Source organism: Leuresthes tenuis, unplaced genomic scaffold (genome assembly GCF_036924035.1).
Source record: "Leuresthes tenuis unplaced genomic scaffold, fLeuTen1.0.hap1 SCAF_5, whole genome shotgun sequence".
NCBI classification, from domain to species: domain Eukaryota; kingdom Metazoa; phylum Chordata; class Actinopteri; order Atheriniformes; family Atherinopsidae; genus Leuresthes; species Leuresthes tenuis.
The window spans coordinates 30,546,609-30,567,109 of NW_027325359.1; the positions used below are offsets into that span (position 1 = coordinate 30,546,609).

The following is a 20,501-nucleotide window of genomic DNA, read 5'->3' on the forward strand; positions in this document are numbered from 1 at the left end:
GTATGTGATTTAGAAGTACATTTTTAGTATATTAATTTTACGTAATTTAAAATAAACATGCTGTACAATAACTAAAATATAAAACTATTTTTCTCGTTGTCCGTATATAAATCACCGTAAATCTATTAAAAGTCTCGAAATTCAACATAGGGTTATTAGGCTCAGGGCCAGCGCGTGTGATAAGCCTACCCACTAAATGGCTTGTTTGCTGAGTGTTTTCTATAACACGCTCACACACGGTTTGCCTCTGCATTCCGTTCTAATCCCGCTGTCATTGATCCAACGGCACGTCGATCATATTTTCCCAGCCTAAACTTGTGTCTGATTGGTTGAAGGAATACCTAGGGTGGTGGCGCAAACGCCATTGGTTGAAAAACTAGGTTAGTGGTCCGACAGGCATGACGGTGAAGAGAAACTGGGTCACCGATTGAAAATCGTTTATGTCACAGTTCTGTGTGTTGCTATTACATATTACCAGCGACTTTCAATGGATAGGCGGCTTTCATTGGATACGTTGTAAGTATAAAACAAAACTGAGCTTATGTTTGATTGTTAACGCATCTCGGGGGCTTTGCTGTGTTTTAATCCTTGATGGATATCGTCGATGTTTTCCCAGCTCTGTGGTCATGTCAGTGTGGTTTTGTGGAGCAGGAGGAGGGACGCTAGCTCGGCGGCCAAGTCTTGACAGTTAGCGTTCCGTAGTTAGCAGCGGTATGCTAATATTAGCCCGCGGGACCATTTTCTATTATAGATCAAAGGTGGGGAAAAAAACGCCTCTAATCTGTTCGTGTAATTTAAACTGTTGCCAGTAACCACAAGGGCTCCAAATGGTTCACATGTAAGTGTCGGTGCTCGGAGTTGCTCATTGTTAACCAAACGTGACCTAGTACCGAACAAGTAAGTGTCCAGTGCTCCGGTGCTAGCACGCTAGCAATGTAAACAGGCCTTGATGGGTATCTGGCACACGGTTCCTTCGACAGCATCCACCCTGCTGATATAACTTTTAACCTCCCAACGCAAAGCTCTTCTCTCGGCACAGCTGCGTTTGGTTGCTGCCCGTACTGAGACTTCAAATGTGCTGTTTCGGGACACTGTGTTCATGTTTAGTGATGGAACATCGTGACATTATATTGGCATTAGCTGTGGAACTGTGGCGTCCACCCGGTTTCCACAGTGCCCGCAGTGGCTGCCAAAAGATGCTCCAAAAAATTGGGTTTTGGTTTCATTATGCAGCAGGCATTATAAAGACGGTGTTCCCGATGGTCTCCCACTAGATTTTCAACAAATAAGTTGCTCATTATTTTAATCATGATTACAATTCATATTGAACATTATGGGTTAAGCTCACCACACCGAGTGGGAAATATGTCTGTATTTATGTATTTTACGGTGCTTGATTACAATGTTATTACACTTGTTGGTAAAACGTCTCGGTTTAATCAATATTTTTTATTTCCTAATATATTAATTGGATTTTCCGATGTGCAAACGGTCTTATTCCTGCTATGATTTATGCTGCTATAGACCGTCTCTGCTATGGGACTATCAGTAGTTTATGTATTAACCTGTTCATGACAGAAAGAACATCTCTATTGAACTTCAGACCTGTCAGAAGACAGGTGTTGCTCTATTGGTTTCTTAACCGATTGCAGCCTACATTTAGTGCTTTTGACATTTTGATGGCAGAAGTTTGTGTGTTTTAAGGACAATCTGAGAAATTAGGGATTTAGTTATCTATTTTTTTTTCTTATAAGGAAACAAAGTGGTCCTGATAAGAAATTGGGCAAAGGTTGGTGAGATGGGAAAATGTTAAAAGGAGCTGTTAGGAAAAATGTGGTGAGCCTGTCTGCTTCTCTATGACTTATAATGTATAATTATATGATTTTTCTCAATTTGGAAACTTATGAGTCATGCAGAAAGCTCAGAAGAGTGTGCAATTTCTGGCATAAGCAGTGGAGGGTGTTCTTTGGGGTTATCAGTAAGTTTACCTTTTTTTTTTTAAGCTGTGTCACTTTGAGTCATGGCATTTCGTTATATATGTGACGAAACTTTTAAACTTGATGTAACGTAATGACTTAATTTCATACACACTCCTTGTGGAACAAAATTAAATGAATATTGCTTCCTCCGTCCTGTCTGCCTGTTGGTGCTAAAGAGTTTGTCCTCCTTTCTGTCATCAAGCTGTTGGTGAGGAATTTGTTCAAGATAGTTTCATTTCATGCTGGCTGTCTTAATCGCTATGCTAAGTATCCACTGAAGATTAACAAAGCCTTGTCTTTAAACATCAGGCTTCAGCTGATTTCAGAGAGTACCACAAGCAAATTTGATTACTTAAGCCATAAACCTTTTATAATGAAGGGCATACCCACACAAATGTTATTTAGACATCAATTTTCTCTTGTGACGTTAGGCCAAACTGTACAAGGATTGATTTGGGCCAACTGAAATGATTGAGCTTCCATCAGACCATATTTAACAAGGTGAAATGTGCTGATGGTGTGAATAGGGAGCAGCATTGAGGGGTTTACAAGCATAGCCTGTAGGAGCTAGCATGGCTGACTGGCTAAGAATATTCTGAATGATTTCATTCAGCTTATATTGGAAAATTAATCTATTGTCATACCCATCATTAGTAATGTGAAATTTTAGAATATCTGCAGTCCAAGCAGGAGAACCAGTGGGATGCCAGTTAGGTTCACTCCATATATGTTCAACCAAATGAATTAGTGAGTCGTAGGACTGTAAGAGCAAGCTGATTTGCTTTTTTACTGAGATTTATGAAAAGAATAAGATGGAGAACGTGTGGCTCACAACCTCCTTTAAAGTATGGAGTTATTTTCCAGCTGATTTTCACAGAACAAAGACGATATGTTGGGCGTAGATGTGCTAGTCGGGAGTTTTTGCTGTCAGAGCTAAAGTAGCCATTTCCCTCTAGTATCAACCTTCAAGCTAAGTTTGTCGGGCGCTAGTTGTTTTCCTCATATTTACTGCACTGATCTGTGGTTTATTCATCTTATTTAATCAAATTTTCAAGATACAGACTGTCGATTTCAGTCTTAGATTTTAGTTGGTACAAATACGTTTATGTTACAGATGAGATGCAGTTGTATAAAAACTCCCCGTTTTTAATTTTTTTATAACTAGGGTGAAAGTGCAAACGAGGGACAGGAAGTTATCTTCTACACTGTAAGCTCAACCAGAAACTTTCATTGTGCCTATGGTTTGCCGTTGTTGATACGGATCAAACCGAGGGAACGTGAGTGGCTTTTATTACTCACCTGAAGCTGTTCATAGTGGGAAAACGCAAGAAACTAACCCCAAAAAATTCTAAGAGATGGCTGAAATAGTGTTCTTTTATTTTGTTTTAAATGTTTTTGGGTTAATTTATAGGACAAAAAAAGTCACTTAACCTAGGGGGAAAAAAAAGTGACAATCAGTGTTCATCATGACACCGGGTTACGGACCAAACCGATAATGATAACGCTGTGTACCTCTGTAGGAAGTTGCTAATATCTACGACCTTGAAAGCAAGAAAGTTTCTCAGTCTAGTAACATAATCATCGCATCCACCAGATGATTTTCAGTTAATATCTTTCTCCTTCATCTCGTCCATCAGCCATTGGTTTGTCATCGGAATCGTGCGACTGAAAGTGAGTTTTATTTTATTGACTGGCAACGTCCTACTTCCCTGTAATATACAGCGTCTGTATTTAGGTTAACTTTATAAACAAGCCATAATAAAAGTGGTGTAATAAGAGGTTTATCCAGGAAAGTAGTTTAAATTGTTCCAGAGTGAGGCTGAATTACTTTGTCTGTAATAAGAAGCTCTGCCAAGTAGAACAAAGCATCTTAGTGACCTGATATCTTGTACCTGATAAGAAGTGTGGAAAGCGTCAGTTACTGGCTGTATGCTTTTTGTACGTGTACAGAGATATGACACATCTTCTCAGAGGTGACGACTTAGAAATATTACAGTGGCGATGCCTTATATTTTACCTGAGTATAAAGGTGTGTTTAAAAGCTCACACTACCTTTGCTTTGGTCGAGCTGCAGTGGTTTAGAAAACACTGCAGTTAGAAACCATAAGCCAGGGGCTTCTGCTTTTTAAAAAACAAATCTTTATGTAAGGAACATATTTCCTTTTTCAAACAGTTAACACACCCATTGTACACACAGACAGCTTGTTACACCCTGAACTTTTGCACCTCCTGCCAAATTCCATTTAGTTTGGTGACATCAGATACAGGCGTTCACTGTGTAGCTCCGTCCATGTTGAACCAAAGAAGAGATCCTCTAAGAATGAACAGAAACACCTGTTTCTTAGGGTTAGGGGTTATCTAACTGTGGTGTAATCACAGTTAGGGGTGTAATCTGTGATGTCTTATGTCACTGTGAATGTGATGTGAACCAACATGTGGCTTCCGTGTAAATTTCACTGGCGTTGCAGTGTCATTGGATGAAAGTGACACTGATAGCCCAGTCACCAGTCCTGGCTAATCAAGCGGCAGACTGTCTAGTTCTGGTCACCCGCTCATCAATCGATGCATCTCTGTAAACTTTGTACCCACAGTTAGAAGCATTTCTGGGTTATTTTTAGCATCACTTTCTTGCAACATACTGCAGACTTATGCTGGTGCTACAGGCAAAATGCTGAATGTGTTATACCGTGAGATGTCCTGTGATGCCCAACCCTGTCAACATAGTATAAAAGCAGCAGTGTCTTTTCATTTTTTAAAGATGGATCTCACAATTGCCTTTGCTACAAATAAAGCTGATGGAGAATTCGGAGATTTCTTGCTCTTTAAATGTGAGGCAAAAGTATTGAGCTGCAGGGACTATATGCTCTGTTGTGAGATTTATGGTAGAGATACACCGACTGCAATCTCCTTGGCCAATTTCCCCCTATACTCTGGCGATTTTGTCATTTTGCTTTCCAAGAACTATAATCGACTGCATGAAAAATGCTTTTTGTAACTTATATTGATTGAACATTTTCTCCCTGTAGCCAAAATTTCACCGCATAGGTTGGCACCACATAAAATGGCTGTCACTTAATCGTCCTCATCTGCTCGTATTTATGTTTATCCACTTTGCTGTTTCTCTCAGCTTTTCCACACTGACTTGCACCAGGATTTCATGGAATGTATACATCTATGTATGTACAGTATGTAATTTAGTGTAATTACTTTAGCTTCTTCCACATATGCCTTATTAAGTCGGAACTGATGAGCCTTCATGTGTGAAAGTACAGACGGGATGGGGGGGGTGTTGAAGTTGCACTGATGCTGATACGCCTCTGAGATGGTGAGGGAGGTAATAATAGAGGCGAAATGGGACTGCCTCGTGTGAGCTTACACATCAATCCAGCAGCGTGGAACTCGCCACTCTGGCAGCGGGATAACAAGGACTAATTTTTTATCCTATAAGGCGTGGCCAACATGTGAAAGAGGCTTCTAAGTATCCTTTATATTTTTCCAACTATATACTTCTGTTTTGATCATCAAACTCTAGTTTTAATGCTGCAGGTGTTGATCCCATTGAGACACGAGGTCTCTTTCTCTTTCATATGCATATGAGGGCAGCAAGCCAAGGATTGATTTATAGATGAAATTACACCAGTGTATAAGTCTACGTGTGGATAATGATGACCAGTTGAGTGCGGTGGTGAGTGAGGGGATTACATCCAGTTCTGAATTTCAGGGCTACATAATACACAACATCTGTAGAGAGCTGGTGGAGGCATTCGTGTAAGCAATGTGACCATAATCCATTAATTAATTAATTAAAACAAAAAAACAAGTAGCAGCTACAGGCCATTTCCTGCTGTTGAAATGGAGATAGGATTTGTTCCTAAAGAAGAACCCTGATTTTAGTTTGAAAGGTTTTCAATATGGGCCTTAAAAGAGAGATTAACATCTATTAAGATTCCTTGGTATTTATAAGGGCCCACAAACTCGATGCGGACACTTTTTGAGGATGTAATAGACGAAAGAACTGCTGGAACAGAATCGTCTTTGTTTTATCTACATTTAGCACCGGTTTGAGACGGAATAAGTCTGACTGAATTGTGTCAAATCTGGACTGTAGATGTTGAAGGACCTTGGCAACCGTGTTTACACAGCAATAAGCAATTGGGTCATCATCATAAAGCTGTAAATATGCATCAGTAATATTTTGACCCAGACTATTTATGTAAGAGTGGGTCCTAAAACAGAGCCTTGCGGCACACCGTTGGGGACATTCAAATAACCTGATGAAAGGCTACTATGCTGCACAGATGAGTTATGCGTTATTGAGTGTGTGACCTCATGCAGAGGTCATGGATCTCACTGTTGTGTTTGCTTCTGAAAACCCAAAACATATAAGTTTGTTCTGATATGTGTGTATACAGCTGCTGAGACGATTGTTTTCCTTAAACATGATCAAAATACAAGTAAAATGACAGCAAAGCTTGTTTTTTTTTTTTTTCCTCATGCATGTACTTACCTTTACCTGTTTCCTTCTGCCAGGAGGTGAGAGTTTATTTGGATTATTTAAGTAGTTTTAGTTTGGAAATATTTGTATAAAAAGTATCTATGTTTACGTCTTCATATGCAACTTTCTCTCTGTGAAGGTGTGTTCCCAACAAGTCATTCCTTATAACTAGTTTAAATCGGACTACTCGATGTAGTTGGTTGTTTATTTTAGTGCCAACATCGTCAACCAAAACCAGAGGAATCGCGTCAAAACGTTTTTCCCATTTATGTCTAGTTCAAGATGACGGATGTCATGAAAACGTCTTCAACTCCGTCAGTCAGTCGGTCGGCTTTCTAAAATGGTGGAAAACGGAGCGTAAACACAACATTTGTTGCAGTTATTTTCAAACAGGCAACCACAATCAAAGGTATTTCAAATGATATTGTGATTATTTGAGATCTCACATTATCGCAGCACTTATCGTTAGTTGTGACAGCTTTGTTCTCAAGCTGTTTCTCAGAATTTTTTCTCGGTGTTGCGGGGTGCCTCGTCCTGCTGAGGAGGCGGATGCTGGCGTGGAGAACGATCGCCATGTGGAGTGTAAATGGTCCGATGCACAGCTTAGGTGGGTGGTATGTGTCAATGTAACATCCACCGAAAGGTTTGACAGCTCAACAGTGATTTCTAACAACATGATCAATGTTATTTATTTCACCTGCCAGTGGATTTTATGTCCTCCACTGGATGGAGTCGGCCTGGCAGGTAGTAAAGGTCATGCTCTGAAACGGAGTGTATTTTTCTATCCTGAAGAAACCAAAACGGTGATTTCATCCATGGGTTCGTTACTATGAGGGAAATTTCACTTTTCATGACACAGTCCGTTGTTTGGATCACTGAATCATTGGGAAGTGCAGTTTTAAAGAGGCTAACTGAATGAATTAGAAGTTTTAGATGTTGATTATTCCTAATATTTGGAGCTTTTTTTCCTGTTGGCTCACTTTTGTACATATGAAACAGCCTTGTAAGAATGCCCCTCCCTGCTTGTATGTTTTTCATATCCATTATTCTTTCTGTCACTGGTAACTCAAATGCATATTAAACTCTATATGTAAATGACACTTAAACATGTTGGTGGCGTATCGGTAAACTATTTCCTCTTTTTGATTAATGAATGGCATTTGTGATAGTTTACACAGGACAGAGACCGCAAACATGTGTTTAATATTTTTACTTTTTTGAGGTTGTATGACACCAACTTCACATTTATAACCATTCTCAAAGCATTAGTTATCAGTTGACGCCATTTAAATCTGCAGGGAACTGCTTGAATGTTGTATGTGGAAGGTTTTACCCTCCTTCTGTGTGTTTCTCTTCCTAAAGCCCCTTTGCCAGGCATAGATTTCCATTATTCTTATTCTTATCATGTGTTGTGCTTTTACGTAACATTTGAGGTGGAAATCTGACGTGGTGTCGGTTTCAGCGGGGTATAAGTGTGAACTGCTACCCTCGCGTTAACGGACAGGTGCACGAAGCAGCAGGTTCATTTGATCACATTGGAGATTGTAATGTTAAATAAGAAAATAACGACAGCAGTGCCCTTAAAGCCTGAGGAGTATAACACTTACTTTTCAGTAAGCGTTAACATCTAGAAAAATGAGATTTTCTTTCAGCTGCTTCCATCCACTGTCTATTCGAAGTTTATCGTGGCTGTTTCCTTCACTTTCACAGGTATTTCTGAATGAAAGGTGAGGAACGTGTGAATGAAGAAGACGTTTATTTCGTGTGTGATACGAGCTTAATTGAATGCATTCTGGTGATACTTTTGTGAATAACTTGACATGTTTAAAGTATTTCCAGAGGCTCTCCTGATTTAAACATAAGAGTTTCTTTTGTATTTCACCCAAATAGCAGCAGCAGTGTACATTTGAACCTTTGAAAGAAGTGTGTTTAAGTGTTTTTGCATCTAAAGCTTCTCTGAACTTGGGTTGAATGTAAATTCATCATTTGGGTTCTGCATTTTTCAGCTTTGGTGTGTTAGCAGTTGGTTGAAGTTTAGTTTGAAACTGAACTGTTATTGAACTGCTTTGTTTTGCTTTTATCTGTCTTGTCTGTGACTTGCTTCGTACCTGCGTCATGCTCTTATAAGTGATGTGGTGACATTTTCTTGTAAGCACAGGTCTTTGCTCGTATGTTTCTCACACAGTTGTGTGATTCAACCAGAATATGAAGCCTCTGCAGCACAATGGTGGTTGTAAGAAATAGGTCATGTTCTCTCCTTCTGTCCTCTGATCTTCTCACCTCATAATAATCTTTGATCTCGTGAAAAAGTGTATTTTGTCACCGAATTACCAGAAGACGCTGCCTTGCAAGCATTTACTCATCCAACTTGTCGTTTTTCTTTATTCACTAAATTTACTTTCAAGTAAATGTCTCTAAATTGACCGCAGTAGTAAATGCTGCATTGATTTTGCCATTCGTTTAGCTTAATTCATTTTCCACCTGTCTAGAGCCGTCTTTTGCCATCTGGATTTTTCCTTGGTTCACTAACAGGTTTGCTGGCTGCTTCCTGGCTGGCTGAGTGGGTGTAGAGTGTGGAGCAGGGAAATGAAGCTGAATGGCTTGCTGACTCACTGATGAGGTAGAAGTAGGTGGTGGATGGAAACTGAGGCTGGCTTCTTTGAGACCATAGAGACTGAGTGACCCAGTTTCCACTCCGGCACCAGCTCCTTTCAGTGTTCAGTCATGACATAGTGGTTTTCCCCCCTCTGGACCCGAGTTTTGTCACAGAAAAAGAGCTCACCAAGCCCATCCTGACCCAGCACTTTACTACCTGCCTCTTCCACAGTTCTCCACTTCTCGAGTGTATATTTGGGAGGAATCTTTTCATGGATCAAAAGGATTACCTACTTTTTTCTGAACAGGCCCATTTTGTGTGTCATCTAATTCTATTTTCTTGAATTAGGACAGACAATTTTAAGAATTTTCTTCTTGTATTTTTCCTCTGATCATTTCAAATCGCCGCGGCTCCTCTTGGCTGAACAAGCTGCTCTTACTGCTGGATGGAAAATAACCTTTTGCATGACTGAATGTCACCGTGTCCCCACATCTTCTCCCCAGCCAACATCAGGTCCACAGACGCTGTATAATAAATCTGGATGTTGCTCGTCAGGAAACTGGGATTCAGCTGGAGATGAATGGCCCCCACACTCTCTCTCATGACACGTTGAAAGCTTGGATGTTGTCAGAGTGATGTTTAAGTTTCAGTTCTGACATCTTTAAGGGAGCGTTTGCCTCTCCTGCCACATGCTGCAAGCTAGAAACCTAAAATAGTCACAGAAGAATGCCTCAGACGCTAAGGACCCAGTTCTACCATTTACAGATTTTTGATATTTCCCTATCATCGTATGGAAGTTGGTGTATGAGTTTGGAAAGTCAGTCACCTGTTTTACCAGCTGCTGGTCTGAGAAGCAGCTGAGCTGGTTTTCAGTACACTTGTTGGAGTGTTTTATGGACAGCTGCTTCTCAGTTGTCTTCAAATGAGTGAAGAGTCCTCGCTGAGTCCTCTTAAGTGGAACCATTTCATATTTTAAGATTATATGGATCCTTTTGATGAGTTGTGAGGGTTTCTTGTCGTCTGTGTTTATGAATGGCAGAGATGCGAGTTGCTGCTTATAAGGAAATAATTAGTAAGCTTTGAGATGTTTGAGATTGATCAGAAAGCAGCAGCTTGTGCTGACTTTGTGTCATCAGGCTGATGTTGTGATCTCATTCACTTATTCTCATTTATTTAATTTTGTTTACATTTTTGGATTTGTATTTGACAGACTTCCCTTTCCTGTTTGCAGAGGTAGACGGGTAACAGCAGCTGCTTAAGGATCAGATCGTATCGAGGCAGACCACAGCAAAGCGGATGAAACTAGGTCAGGCTGAAGCAAACCACAGCGAGACCAGACTGATCCAGACGACACCGGGCCCGTCCAGGAGACCTGTTCCAGTTTCCTATCCAGGTACCAGAACCGGCTCTTTTTTCCCCCAATTTATATGTGGTTCTCACTCTTACTCAAAGAGGCATATTTAAACCAGTAAATCTTGTGCATCAGTGCGACTCATCTGAGATTTGATTAGTTGATTTTTAGTCACTTATAACAACAGTGTAATTACCCCTTTGTAGGCGTGCCTCTTTTGGCTGATGCAATATAAAAATGGAGGACCGAATGTACTGCAGGAAAATTATATCGGCTTGTTCCGAATTCCAACGTTTGAACCGGATTGCCCTCTTAGGATTTAAGTACACCTCCTTCTCTATTGATAGATTAATGCTGGCTGCTGGTGAGTATTCAGTTTTAACAGGTCAGCTAACTCAAAATAATCATGTGCTAACATTCCACCACTAAGTTAGCATGTGCTCAAATAGCTTAACGGCAAAGGGGAAGAAACATTTAGGGGAATTAAAAATAATATATGATATGTGTAGGAGCCATATAGGCTATTGAGTCAGGTCTCATTGAGTAATCAACGGTCATGGCTGTCCAACAGGTGTGGATAAATGGACAAAGTGTTCAAGTAGCAATTCTGACTCCTACTTTAAAGACACCGAACAAGGTAAAGTCAGCGCGTCAGTATTCCCCCGGTGCATCACCTCAGGCGCTTAGAGCTTTGCCTTGGCCTCTACAATATGAATATACAGTAAAAATATACTAAATAGCAGGAGTCGGATCACTTTCGGTTTAGAGAATTCAAAATGATTTCTAATGCTGCTCAGAGGAGCAAAATTTTTTGCCACCCTGAAACAATTCAAATCTCCAATATTTCATCCCGGTTTAATTAATTAGAGGTTACAAGACGTCTGGTGCAATTATTAGGCGAACCATGGGCATTTAAGAGAATAAAGCTTTAGAGCGAATAACCGACCAATGTAAAGGTGAAATCCACAATACAGCATTCAGTCAGTCCACAAAAACTTTTTTTAAGTTTGCTTTGACTGAGCAGCTTTTAGCCAAATTCCTCCTTCAGAGTGAGAGCGCTCTGATCGATGTCTGCAGCACACCAGCTACTTTCTGTTTCTGTTTATGCATTTGGCAGACGCTTTTATCCAAAGCGACTTGCATGTAGGCAGTCAGGGTAAGGGAAGGGGGTCTTGCCTAAGGACCCCTACGGGAGGTAGTACCTTTCATGCAGGGGATTTGAACCCAGGTCTCCCACACAGAAGGTGGCAGTCATACCCATGCTCACCAACTTGCAGCCTTCCTCTTCAGGGCTCTTTTTGGTGCATCATGTAAGTTGAGATTGTTTCCTCCATCTGTTCATTGTTGGAATTATGTGAAACCAGTGACTGGGACGTGGATCATGTCAGCTGTGTGATCATTCATTAGTTAATAATTCTCCACAGAACTTTTATTTTTGTTGTTGGATAACGATGTGAAGGCTGTTCCTATAAAGCAGAAGCAGTCTCCTGAATACTGCCATCCTCTTTGAAGATGGTTATCTGCACAATGCTTTATGCTCAGCTGGGAAGTACGAGTTTGCTGAACCTGTGGTACACCTAGATCTATATGTGTCATGTAACTGATATGTTGGGACCTAAATGTACTCTGTGACATACATTATTTCTGTACAGTTAGTTAAACAATCGTGGCTTCCTTTTCATTTTACCTCCGCCCCTGACCCAGATGATGTGATGTTTGCCATGTGTGTCGCAGCAGTATCTGTTTGCCTCTGTTTTCTTCTTCTCCTCCTTTGTTCAGTCTCAAACTGATTCTTCTAAAGCACATGCAAACACACACAGTATCTAGTGGCAACTGGATTTGTTTGAGCTGTCTGAATGAGCACAAAAATTGGTGCTTTTTCATTATAAATCATAACAACAATCTTTCTTGGTTGGGCCCAGTAACATTTACATAACGCTTTTAAATGAGGCACAAGCCTGAACTGCTCCTTTCAAATAACAGAGAGGCGCAAGTGGTAATTCTGAGGTAATTTGACATATGAGCAGCTGTGTAGAAGAAATCCAACAGATTGTATTTAAGGAGAAGATCTGTCCAAACGAGCCATGGCTTTCTCACGATTATGAGCTCATTTGTTTTTAATGTGTCTGAGCCAGAGAGAGAATTGTGCTTGATAGCAGACCCAGCCTTTGCTTTCTAACCGACAGGATTGTGAAATTTGCCGTTCTGTTCAACACAATTCAGCATGTGAGGGCACACGTCATCATTGTGAGAAAACTGTAAATGTACAACTGTGCTACTTAGGGCTGCGTATCAATCAAACATTTTCAATACCGATACCTTCACTTCAATACTGGTTCCTGAGCTATACTTTTTTCTATATCAATTCTAACAAAAAGGAAATTACATCTCAAATAACAGTACAAATCTTCAGTTTTATTTTTCAGCTCAGTATTCTTCCAATCCAAGCAGTTTTCTTGCAGAAAAAATTAACAACAAATAATTTCCAGTGCAGAACAGTTTCAAACAGGTCACAGGTTGGCATCTAATACTATCCTACACACTGAGGATACTTTTCACTCAGCAGTTTTTCTTCAGAAACATCAACATGTCTGCTTTCTGCACGTATTAAGCTGCAGTAACATTGAGATTACTGCCGGATTTCGCTCAACATTAATTTACCTGTTAAAACGCACACACCTACAGTTCCCAGCGCAGACACACGTGAACCCGTCTGTGGGCGTAAGCACATCTTCCTGCATGTGGCAAAGTGTAACGTTAATACGGCCAATCGAGGGTAGCATGATCACGTGATTAATCTCTGGGAAACTTGGCACCGAAAGCCGAGGCCTGTTTTGATACTCGGTACGACCGAAGCATTTCGGTCGGTGCCTTAAAAGAACCGAAGTTCGGTACCCAGCCCTCGTTCTACTGCAGCTTTCCATCTCGCACATGGCTCAGATCTGGAGTGGATAACAGTTAGACCCGTTACTCTTGTGCACTTAACACCTCACACGTAAGAATCCGATCGTATTTCTTTATGACAGCAGCTCCTCATTAACCTTAAACATGTACATATCTGTCGCTGCTGCTGCTCAACACGCTGAAGGGAATTGTTACGATACAACAGGTGGGAGAACGATGAGATCATTGGTGTTATACCTCACTCGATGCACTGTCCAAACTCCTCAGCTCAGTCGCACATCTGTGTCACGTGTGATTAGCGTAAATGTGACCTGCATGTAGACAAGAGAAGAACATGGCCGTGATGTGTTGATAAAGCCATTTAATTGAATCTTTCATGTCTGAAAGGGGTTTAAAAGTCAGACTTCTGTGTGTTCACAGTTGAGGGCTCAAGTGTGGATGGAAGGAGATGATTTTAACACAGACGCTGTGATGAACATCTGTGGTGAGTCTGATTATTATGTTTTATTTGTGAACTCTTGCCCGTGAAGATCATCGGCTCCCTAAAGTTAAGGCTGTAGAGCTTTACTTTAAGGTCGCTTCTCAGCTATATTCAGAGTGACTGCCCTTTCTGTCTGATTTATATTTTCTTTTATGGATTTAATTAGCATCCATGGAAACTCTCAGAACTACACTGTTTTTCAGCTTCCCTCATCTGTAGATCTTTTTAGGCTGCAAGGCTTGAAATGATGTAAAAATCTCTTTGAATAATCTGAAAACACAAAGACTCCAGCGAGCTAAAAATTTGTCTGCTTTGCAGATGACCTAATGGCAGACCAACGGATGGACATCTCGTCTACTATGACTGACTTCATGTCCCCCGGCTCCACTGACCTCATCTCCAGCTCCATCAGCACCCCTGGCATGGACTACACCCGCAAGAGGAAGGGCAGCACCACCGACTACCAGTAAGGACACGAGCTCAAAGTCGTATTAGAACATAACTTTATTATGTTTATATGTTAAAGATTGTGTTGTGGCTAAAATTAAGAAACACTTACAGATGCAAATGAAACATTCCCAGTTCTCCCATATTTGGTTCCAAGTCTGAAAGATTTGTCAGCTCAGTTTTGTTAAGGTTAGCTGGAGGGATGCGCACGACTGATCGATTTTAAGAGTCGAATAGTTTTTGTTTGAGGCAGGAGGAGACTTACGTTTCACTACGCAGAGATGCAGAATTAATGTTACAGCGCTGTTTCTGCCGGAGTTTGCACCTAAAGCGGCAGCAGCAGACCAGACGGTTCTACCAGCGCGGCCATTTACCAAACCGTCCCAAAAAGACAACAGAAAAACGGCTGGTTATGTGGCAGCTGACCACTCGTGTGACGGCAAACGACGGGAACAAATACAAATACAATAACAAAAATGTTAGTTTAGTGATGACGTCAGGACTAATCAACTTTAATTGGCTTGATTAGTCGACCTCAAAAATCACTTGAAATGCCCATCCCTGATGTGCTCCATAGCCAACGGACTGATCATTTTAATTAATAAAAGGATGAGTATCGGTGACAGATAAAATGTCAGTGATGCACATTCCCATCAACCTTTTTTAAGGTGTCCTCGAAAAGAAATGAACCAAAACAGGGAAAAAGACCAAAGTGAGAAAATGGAAAGGAAAGAAAGATGAGAGGAATCATGACATCATCCCAACAAACAGAGACGGGTAATCACCTGACGACTGATTACGGAAACCTTAAGTTTCCAGTCCTCTGTTGCCATGGTGACTGCTCCGGGCCAGCCACGGTATCCAGGAAATATTTTCCTTATTTAACACGAACATCATTAAACGCTGACAGCTGGTGTTGCCCTGCACCCAACACACTGTAAATGATCACATTTTTCAATGACAGAAATGAATGAATATACATTTTTCTTTTCTTTTCAGAATTGATGGCTTCTCATTTGAGTAAGTTCAAACATGACTTAATAGATGTAGCAGCTTTATTCACCCACACCTGATTTTTTTTTCACCATGAAATATTGAATATCCTGAAAAGCAGCACACTAAACCCAGTGAACTCTTGTTTTTTAAGTGTTCTGATCTCCTTATTGAAACTAATACATTCTCTCTTTTCCACCTCAGTGATATGGACCCAGATAAAGATAAATTGGGGAGGTAAGATACCGGCATTGCTATGGTTATAATGCGTGAGTTTGACTGCTTTACTTGTAAACTGCAGCATTCTTAATTAATCTCGATTTAGGATGAGTTTATCCAAATCGTGGCACACATCGGGTACATCTCGTTAAAGAAACCATGAACATTTCAGCACCCAAACCAGTACAGCAGAAGTAAATGGAAGTTTTATTCTGGTGCTCAGGGATTTGGCATCATCTCTTTCACGAGTCTGTCCTTGTGTTGACTGAGTAGTTCACAGACCACACAGAGCCCATCAGCAGTGTCGGGATGCTGTGGAGTCCAAAAACGTTTGACTGCACTGAGACCGACGACATTGACTGTTGCACAGTACAGTGTGAGCCCCGGTGGAGTCTCTTATCTTTGCTATTTCAGCAGAAATTTAATCTCAAACCACTTAAGCGAGACTAATTTTGTGACGTGACTTCTCTATCTGGGACATTTTGACAGCTGTAGCCAATTTCTATTTATCCGATAATGCTGAATATGTTTTCTTTTGCTGGTTTGCAGCACCACTGTCTTTGCTTTTATACTTTTTAAGTCGTATGAAATTAATCTTGACAGTGGACCGCGAAGCTGCTCTACGTGGCAGGATGCCAGTTATGCTGATGAGGAGCACAGAAGCGTGAAAAGATGACATGAGTCAGTTGAACATGAGCAGTTTACTCAGATAAGAGGGTTTGCTGCATCTAACATGGATCACATGTTCTGGCACGAGGCTCAGTCTTTCTGTAAAGATGAGGAGTTGTAAGTAGCACAGGTGCCGTTCTCTTGACCTTCTTTGTAATGATAATGACAAAACGTCAGTGAAAATCATCAGAATTAATTTAATCTGTTCCAAACGGAAGAAGCAAAACGCTCTTTCGGTGCAGGTCTGGGACTCTTTATGATGTGGTGCCACTGGGTGGGGTGTGAATCGCCCTCATTGTTACACTTTTACGCAACATTGCATGTCAGGGAAAGACTGTGAGGTGGTTTAAACTACGTCATATTTTAACAACAGCAGTCACCAGATTGCACAGTTAAATAAAGCCCTGCGCTGCCCTTATTGCATAATCCTTGATGCTGTTACAGAACCTGTGAGGTTAGCTCTGGCCCCATTTCCTCCCTCCTTCCTGTTTCCTCTCCCTAGCCTTTAAACTAGGTGAAATCTTGAATTTTTCCCCTCTTTAATATTTCTTTTTGTCTTTTCAGTGACCAACAGGGCAGGATTAAGAATGCCAGGTATATAATCCATCTTTTGTCTTCATTTCATCCCCCCATACCTTGTGATGTCCCTTACAGGAATTAAATGTCACTCTGGGGACAGAGACCACTTTGTGTTTGGATGATAAGAAACTTAATGCACTGACGTGTATAGATCTGTGCTTTTTTGGAACTAAAGGACTAATTAAGCACACATAATTCCCTTTCATGTATGGAGCTTCCCTCCATGTTGATAAGTCAGAATAGGAGTGTAGGACAGTAGGAGAAGTTTGCACAAACAAGGATGGATCAGACACGAGAAGTGGATTTTTATCAGGAGAGAGCAGTTTTATTTTCTGTGTTTTGTTTGCTAATTCATAGCATGTTAGATAAGACGATGTAGCCATGGGTAATCCACAGGTCAGGAAACGCAGCGCCGGGAAGAATAATTGTTGCTAGATGTAAGTTTTTAACCGAGCAGGTGAGGAGCGGCAAACGGTATGTTGTGGTGTAATAAGATGCCTGCTGGTTGTGCTCTGCAGGGAGGCTCACAGCCAGATCGAGAAGCGCCGCAGGGACAAGATGAACAGCTTCATCGACGAGCTGGCGTCACTGGTGCCCACCTGTAACGCCATGTCCCGCAAGCTGGATAAGCTCACAGTGCTGCGCATGGCTGTGCAGCACATGAAGACACTCCGAGGTTAGAATGAGCTCAAAGAAGCGTTGGATAGTGGGAAGGATGGTTTATGGCTGGGGCTGCGAAGTCTGGACTCTAACAACGACTGGATCTAAGTGTATTCATAGGCCTGCGTGTTTGTACAATAACGCTGCTAAACATGCGTTCTGTTATATATTGCACTCGTATTTAAAGTTTTCTGGACCAGCTGGCAGTATCTGCTCATGGATGGCAGATATTTGAACGATCCTTTCTGCTGCCTTTGATTCTTAAGAAAAAAACCCAACAAAAATTCTCCTTTTCAGCTTGTCAAAAGTGAATTAATTAAGAATTTATCATATTGCAGCGTGTTTTTGTTGACCTTGTTCAGCGGTGGCTGAAATGTGTGTGAGGGATCATTCAAAGCACCATCTGTGAGCAGTAGAAGAAGAGTGGGTTATGGTTAAAGCCTCGTTCCAAATCAGATTTGATCTCATTTACGACTCTGTAATTATGACCTTCTGCAAATATGGAAGCGAATAAATGTAAAAATGAATTCAGGCCTACTCGAAGTAGATGATCTTGAATAGTGGTTTTATATTTGGACACATGGAGGAGCTTTGGGACGTGTGCAGGTGCAGTTTAATTCCCCACAGGTGTGAGCTGTGTGTTTTCTGTTGGGTGCAGGTGCAGCCAACCCGTACACAGAAGCAAACTACAAGCCTTCCTTCCTCTCAGACGATGAACTGAAGCATTTGATACTAAGGGTGAGTCCTCTGTCATCTTCGAACACTTCCTACAGTTCGGTGGTTCGGGCTCATTTAAGAATCCCTGCTTACCTTTAGCACTTCCTGACTTACAACAGTGGTGCTAAATAATGTGTTTATTAAATATTCGGTCATTTTAAGACGGATCCCAGAAAACACTGAAACTGGACACGTTTATCTTCTCTGCTCTAAAGGACAGGACTGACACATGCAGTTGCTTCCAGTTCACTAATATCTCCACATGTCTGTTGTTTTGTGCACGTTATTGACTTGTTCTGCTGTGCAACTGAAACCAGGCTGCCGTTGCAAATACCAATTTATTCTTATTGAAATGTTTGCTTAATAAAGGAGAAGCTAAGACATGTGATAAACAACCTTTCTGCTATCAGTTTTAAGTTGCAAGCGTGCATTTCTTTATTTAGGCTGATGCTCATTTTTCATCTTCCTGGATCCATGAATTCATTATAGTTCTGGGTGATGGTGAAAGAATATTTGACGCAGCACTTTTGAGCATAAATGGGAATAAAACCCGAATGAAATGTGTATTTATTCGTCTTCTCCGTGTTTAATGACGCAGGCTGCTGATGGTTTCCTTTTTGTGGTTGGCTGCGATCGTGGCAAAATCCTCTTTGTTTCTGAATCCGTCTACAAGATTCTCAACTACACCCAGGTATGTGAAGAGAGATCCAGAAGAGTACCTTCTTATTTATATTTATGTATTAATTTATTGTTTCATGGCCACCTCACAGTTACATTCCTGCTTAAAGCCCCTCGGCGCTGATGGTGCAATTATTATTTAAACAAGTGGTTTATAACAAGAGAAATTGAGTCTTTAGTCTAGATGATACGGAGGGAAAGAGAGATCTCCTTCATCCAGTTTTCTTAGCATAACAAATGGGGGACGTTGTGCTTTAAAGCTTCAGTTAAAACTTATTTCCTCGAAAGATGAAAAGATTTTCACGACTCAGCTGTCGTGTAAAATCAAATTCAAGAGTTGAAAATCCTCCCTGTCTCAGCTGTTAAGCTGCAAATGAAAGATTTTTTTAGTGCCTCCAGCTTCCCAGGAAGGCTTCCACATTAGAAAACAGAAGTTCCTGTAAGCGCACCTCCAGCTTAATCCCTTTTCACACGTGAACCACGGAGATGTTCGGGAGAAAGAGGAGGTGGGGAAGCTGGGTGTCTGGAGCGCTCAGGATGCCCGTGATGCAGAAATGACGCTGTGGAAATCAACATGTTGAAAATGCCAGACGAGGCTCCTTATTGTGTTGATATGAGCACTGCAGAACACAACAGTTCAGGACTTGTGTGAAAGCAGCAGTTTCAACTTAATTCTGTATGTTTTTCTGCCTCCTTTTGTCTCTAGAATGACCTCATAGGTCAGAGCCTGTTTGACTACCTTCATCCCAAGGACATCGCGAAAGTCAAAGAGCAGCTGTCGTCCTCGGATACAGCCCCACGAGAGAGGCTCATTGATGCCAAAAGTAAGCGAGGACAAATGTGTACCCTTTGTTTTTTTTAAAGAGTCTTTCTTCCCTCCATCTCACGTTAACATCCTAGTCTGTTTTGTCCTTAATGATACCAAGGAAAATCTCAAGGCTGACAGCACAGCCATGTGGTTTTACTGTACGATTTTTATCTTTTGTGATACCATCAGAAGCAAAGTCACGAATATCAGTCTTAATAATTGGACTGCCAAAGCTTTAAGCCTCATTTATCAGCAACTGCCAGTTGTTCCTGTGACTTTCTTGCTTTATTTTTGTAATTTGGCAAAAGATAATTCACAGAAAAGTGGAAAAAAAGAAACCCTGCAGAGGAATAATGACGAGAAATAGATGAAGTAAATCTCCAGAAAAGCAGCAAACGCAGCTGGAGGTAAATTATGTGAACTCGGCTTCAATCAAAGTCGCTACGATCGAAAGAACAATCGATTCTTGTTTGAGAAGTGTCAGATGGATCCTTTCTTGGAGTGTATTCTCACAAATATCTGAGTGATGAATCCAGCGTTTCACTGAAACACGCAAAGAGAGGATCCCTGTGTTCATCCACTCCTGCTTTGGGTTTTTCAGCCGGTCTTCCCGTGAAGACGGACATCACCCCTGGTCCATCTCGACTCTGTTCTGGAGCCAGACGGTCATTTTTCTGCAGGATGAAGTGCAACAGGCCTTCTGTTAAAGTAGAGGACAAAGACTTCCCCTCCACCTGCTCTAAGAAAAAAGGTACCGTGCTTCTCCTTAAACGTGCAACTGTCGCTCATAATGCTTTTTTTCCTCTCACTGCATCCGTTGAAGCCGCTCTGTGCTGCTTACTACGTCAGTTTTATCTGTCGAATAGCACACGGTGCTATTCTTACCTTCACTTTACACCTCACACACACATAAGACGCTGTGCTT

General features: G+C 41.1%; 1 protein-coding gene across 2 annotated transcripts in view; it reads left to right on the forward strand.

Annotated features, from left to right (window-relative positions):
* The first annotated feature begins 390 nt into the window (after positions 1–390).
* bmal1a (basic helix-loop-helix ARNT like 1a) overlaps positions 391–20,501 on the forward strand; it is a 29,663-nt gene continuing 9,552 nt past the window's right edge. The window contains exons 1-12 of one of the 2 annotated variants that reach the window (XM_072386621.1): positions 391–516; positions 10,302–10,463; positions 13,746–13,809; positions 14,125–14,272; positions 15,253–15,273; positions 15,451–15,483; positions 16,699–16,728; positions 17,232–17,389; positions 18,032–18,111; positions 18,689–18,781; positions 19,475–19,592; positions 20,178–20,327. In XM_072386621.1, coding sequence (XP_072242722.1) covers positions 13,764–13,809; positions 14,125–14,272; positions 15,253–15,273; positions 15,451–15,483; positions 16,699–16,728; positions 17,232–17,389; positions 18,032–18,111; positions 18,689–18,781; positions 19,475–19,592; positions 20,178–20,327 — 877 coding nt within the window. In that variant the 5' untranslated portion in view covers positions 391–516; positions 10,302–10,463; positions 13,746–13,763. The remainder of the gene's footprint in view (positions 517–10,301; positions 10,464–13,745; positions 13,810–14,124; positions 14,273–15,252; positions 15,274–15,450; positions 15,484–16,698; positions 16,729–17,231; positions 17,390–18,031; positions 18,112–18,688; positions 18,782–19,474; positions 19,593–20,177; positions 20,328–20,501) is intronic. The other variant, XM_072386622.1, reaches the window with a different exon arrangement.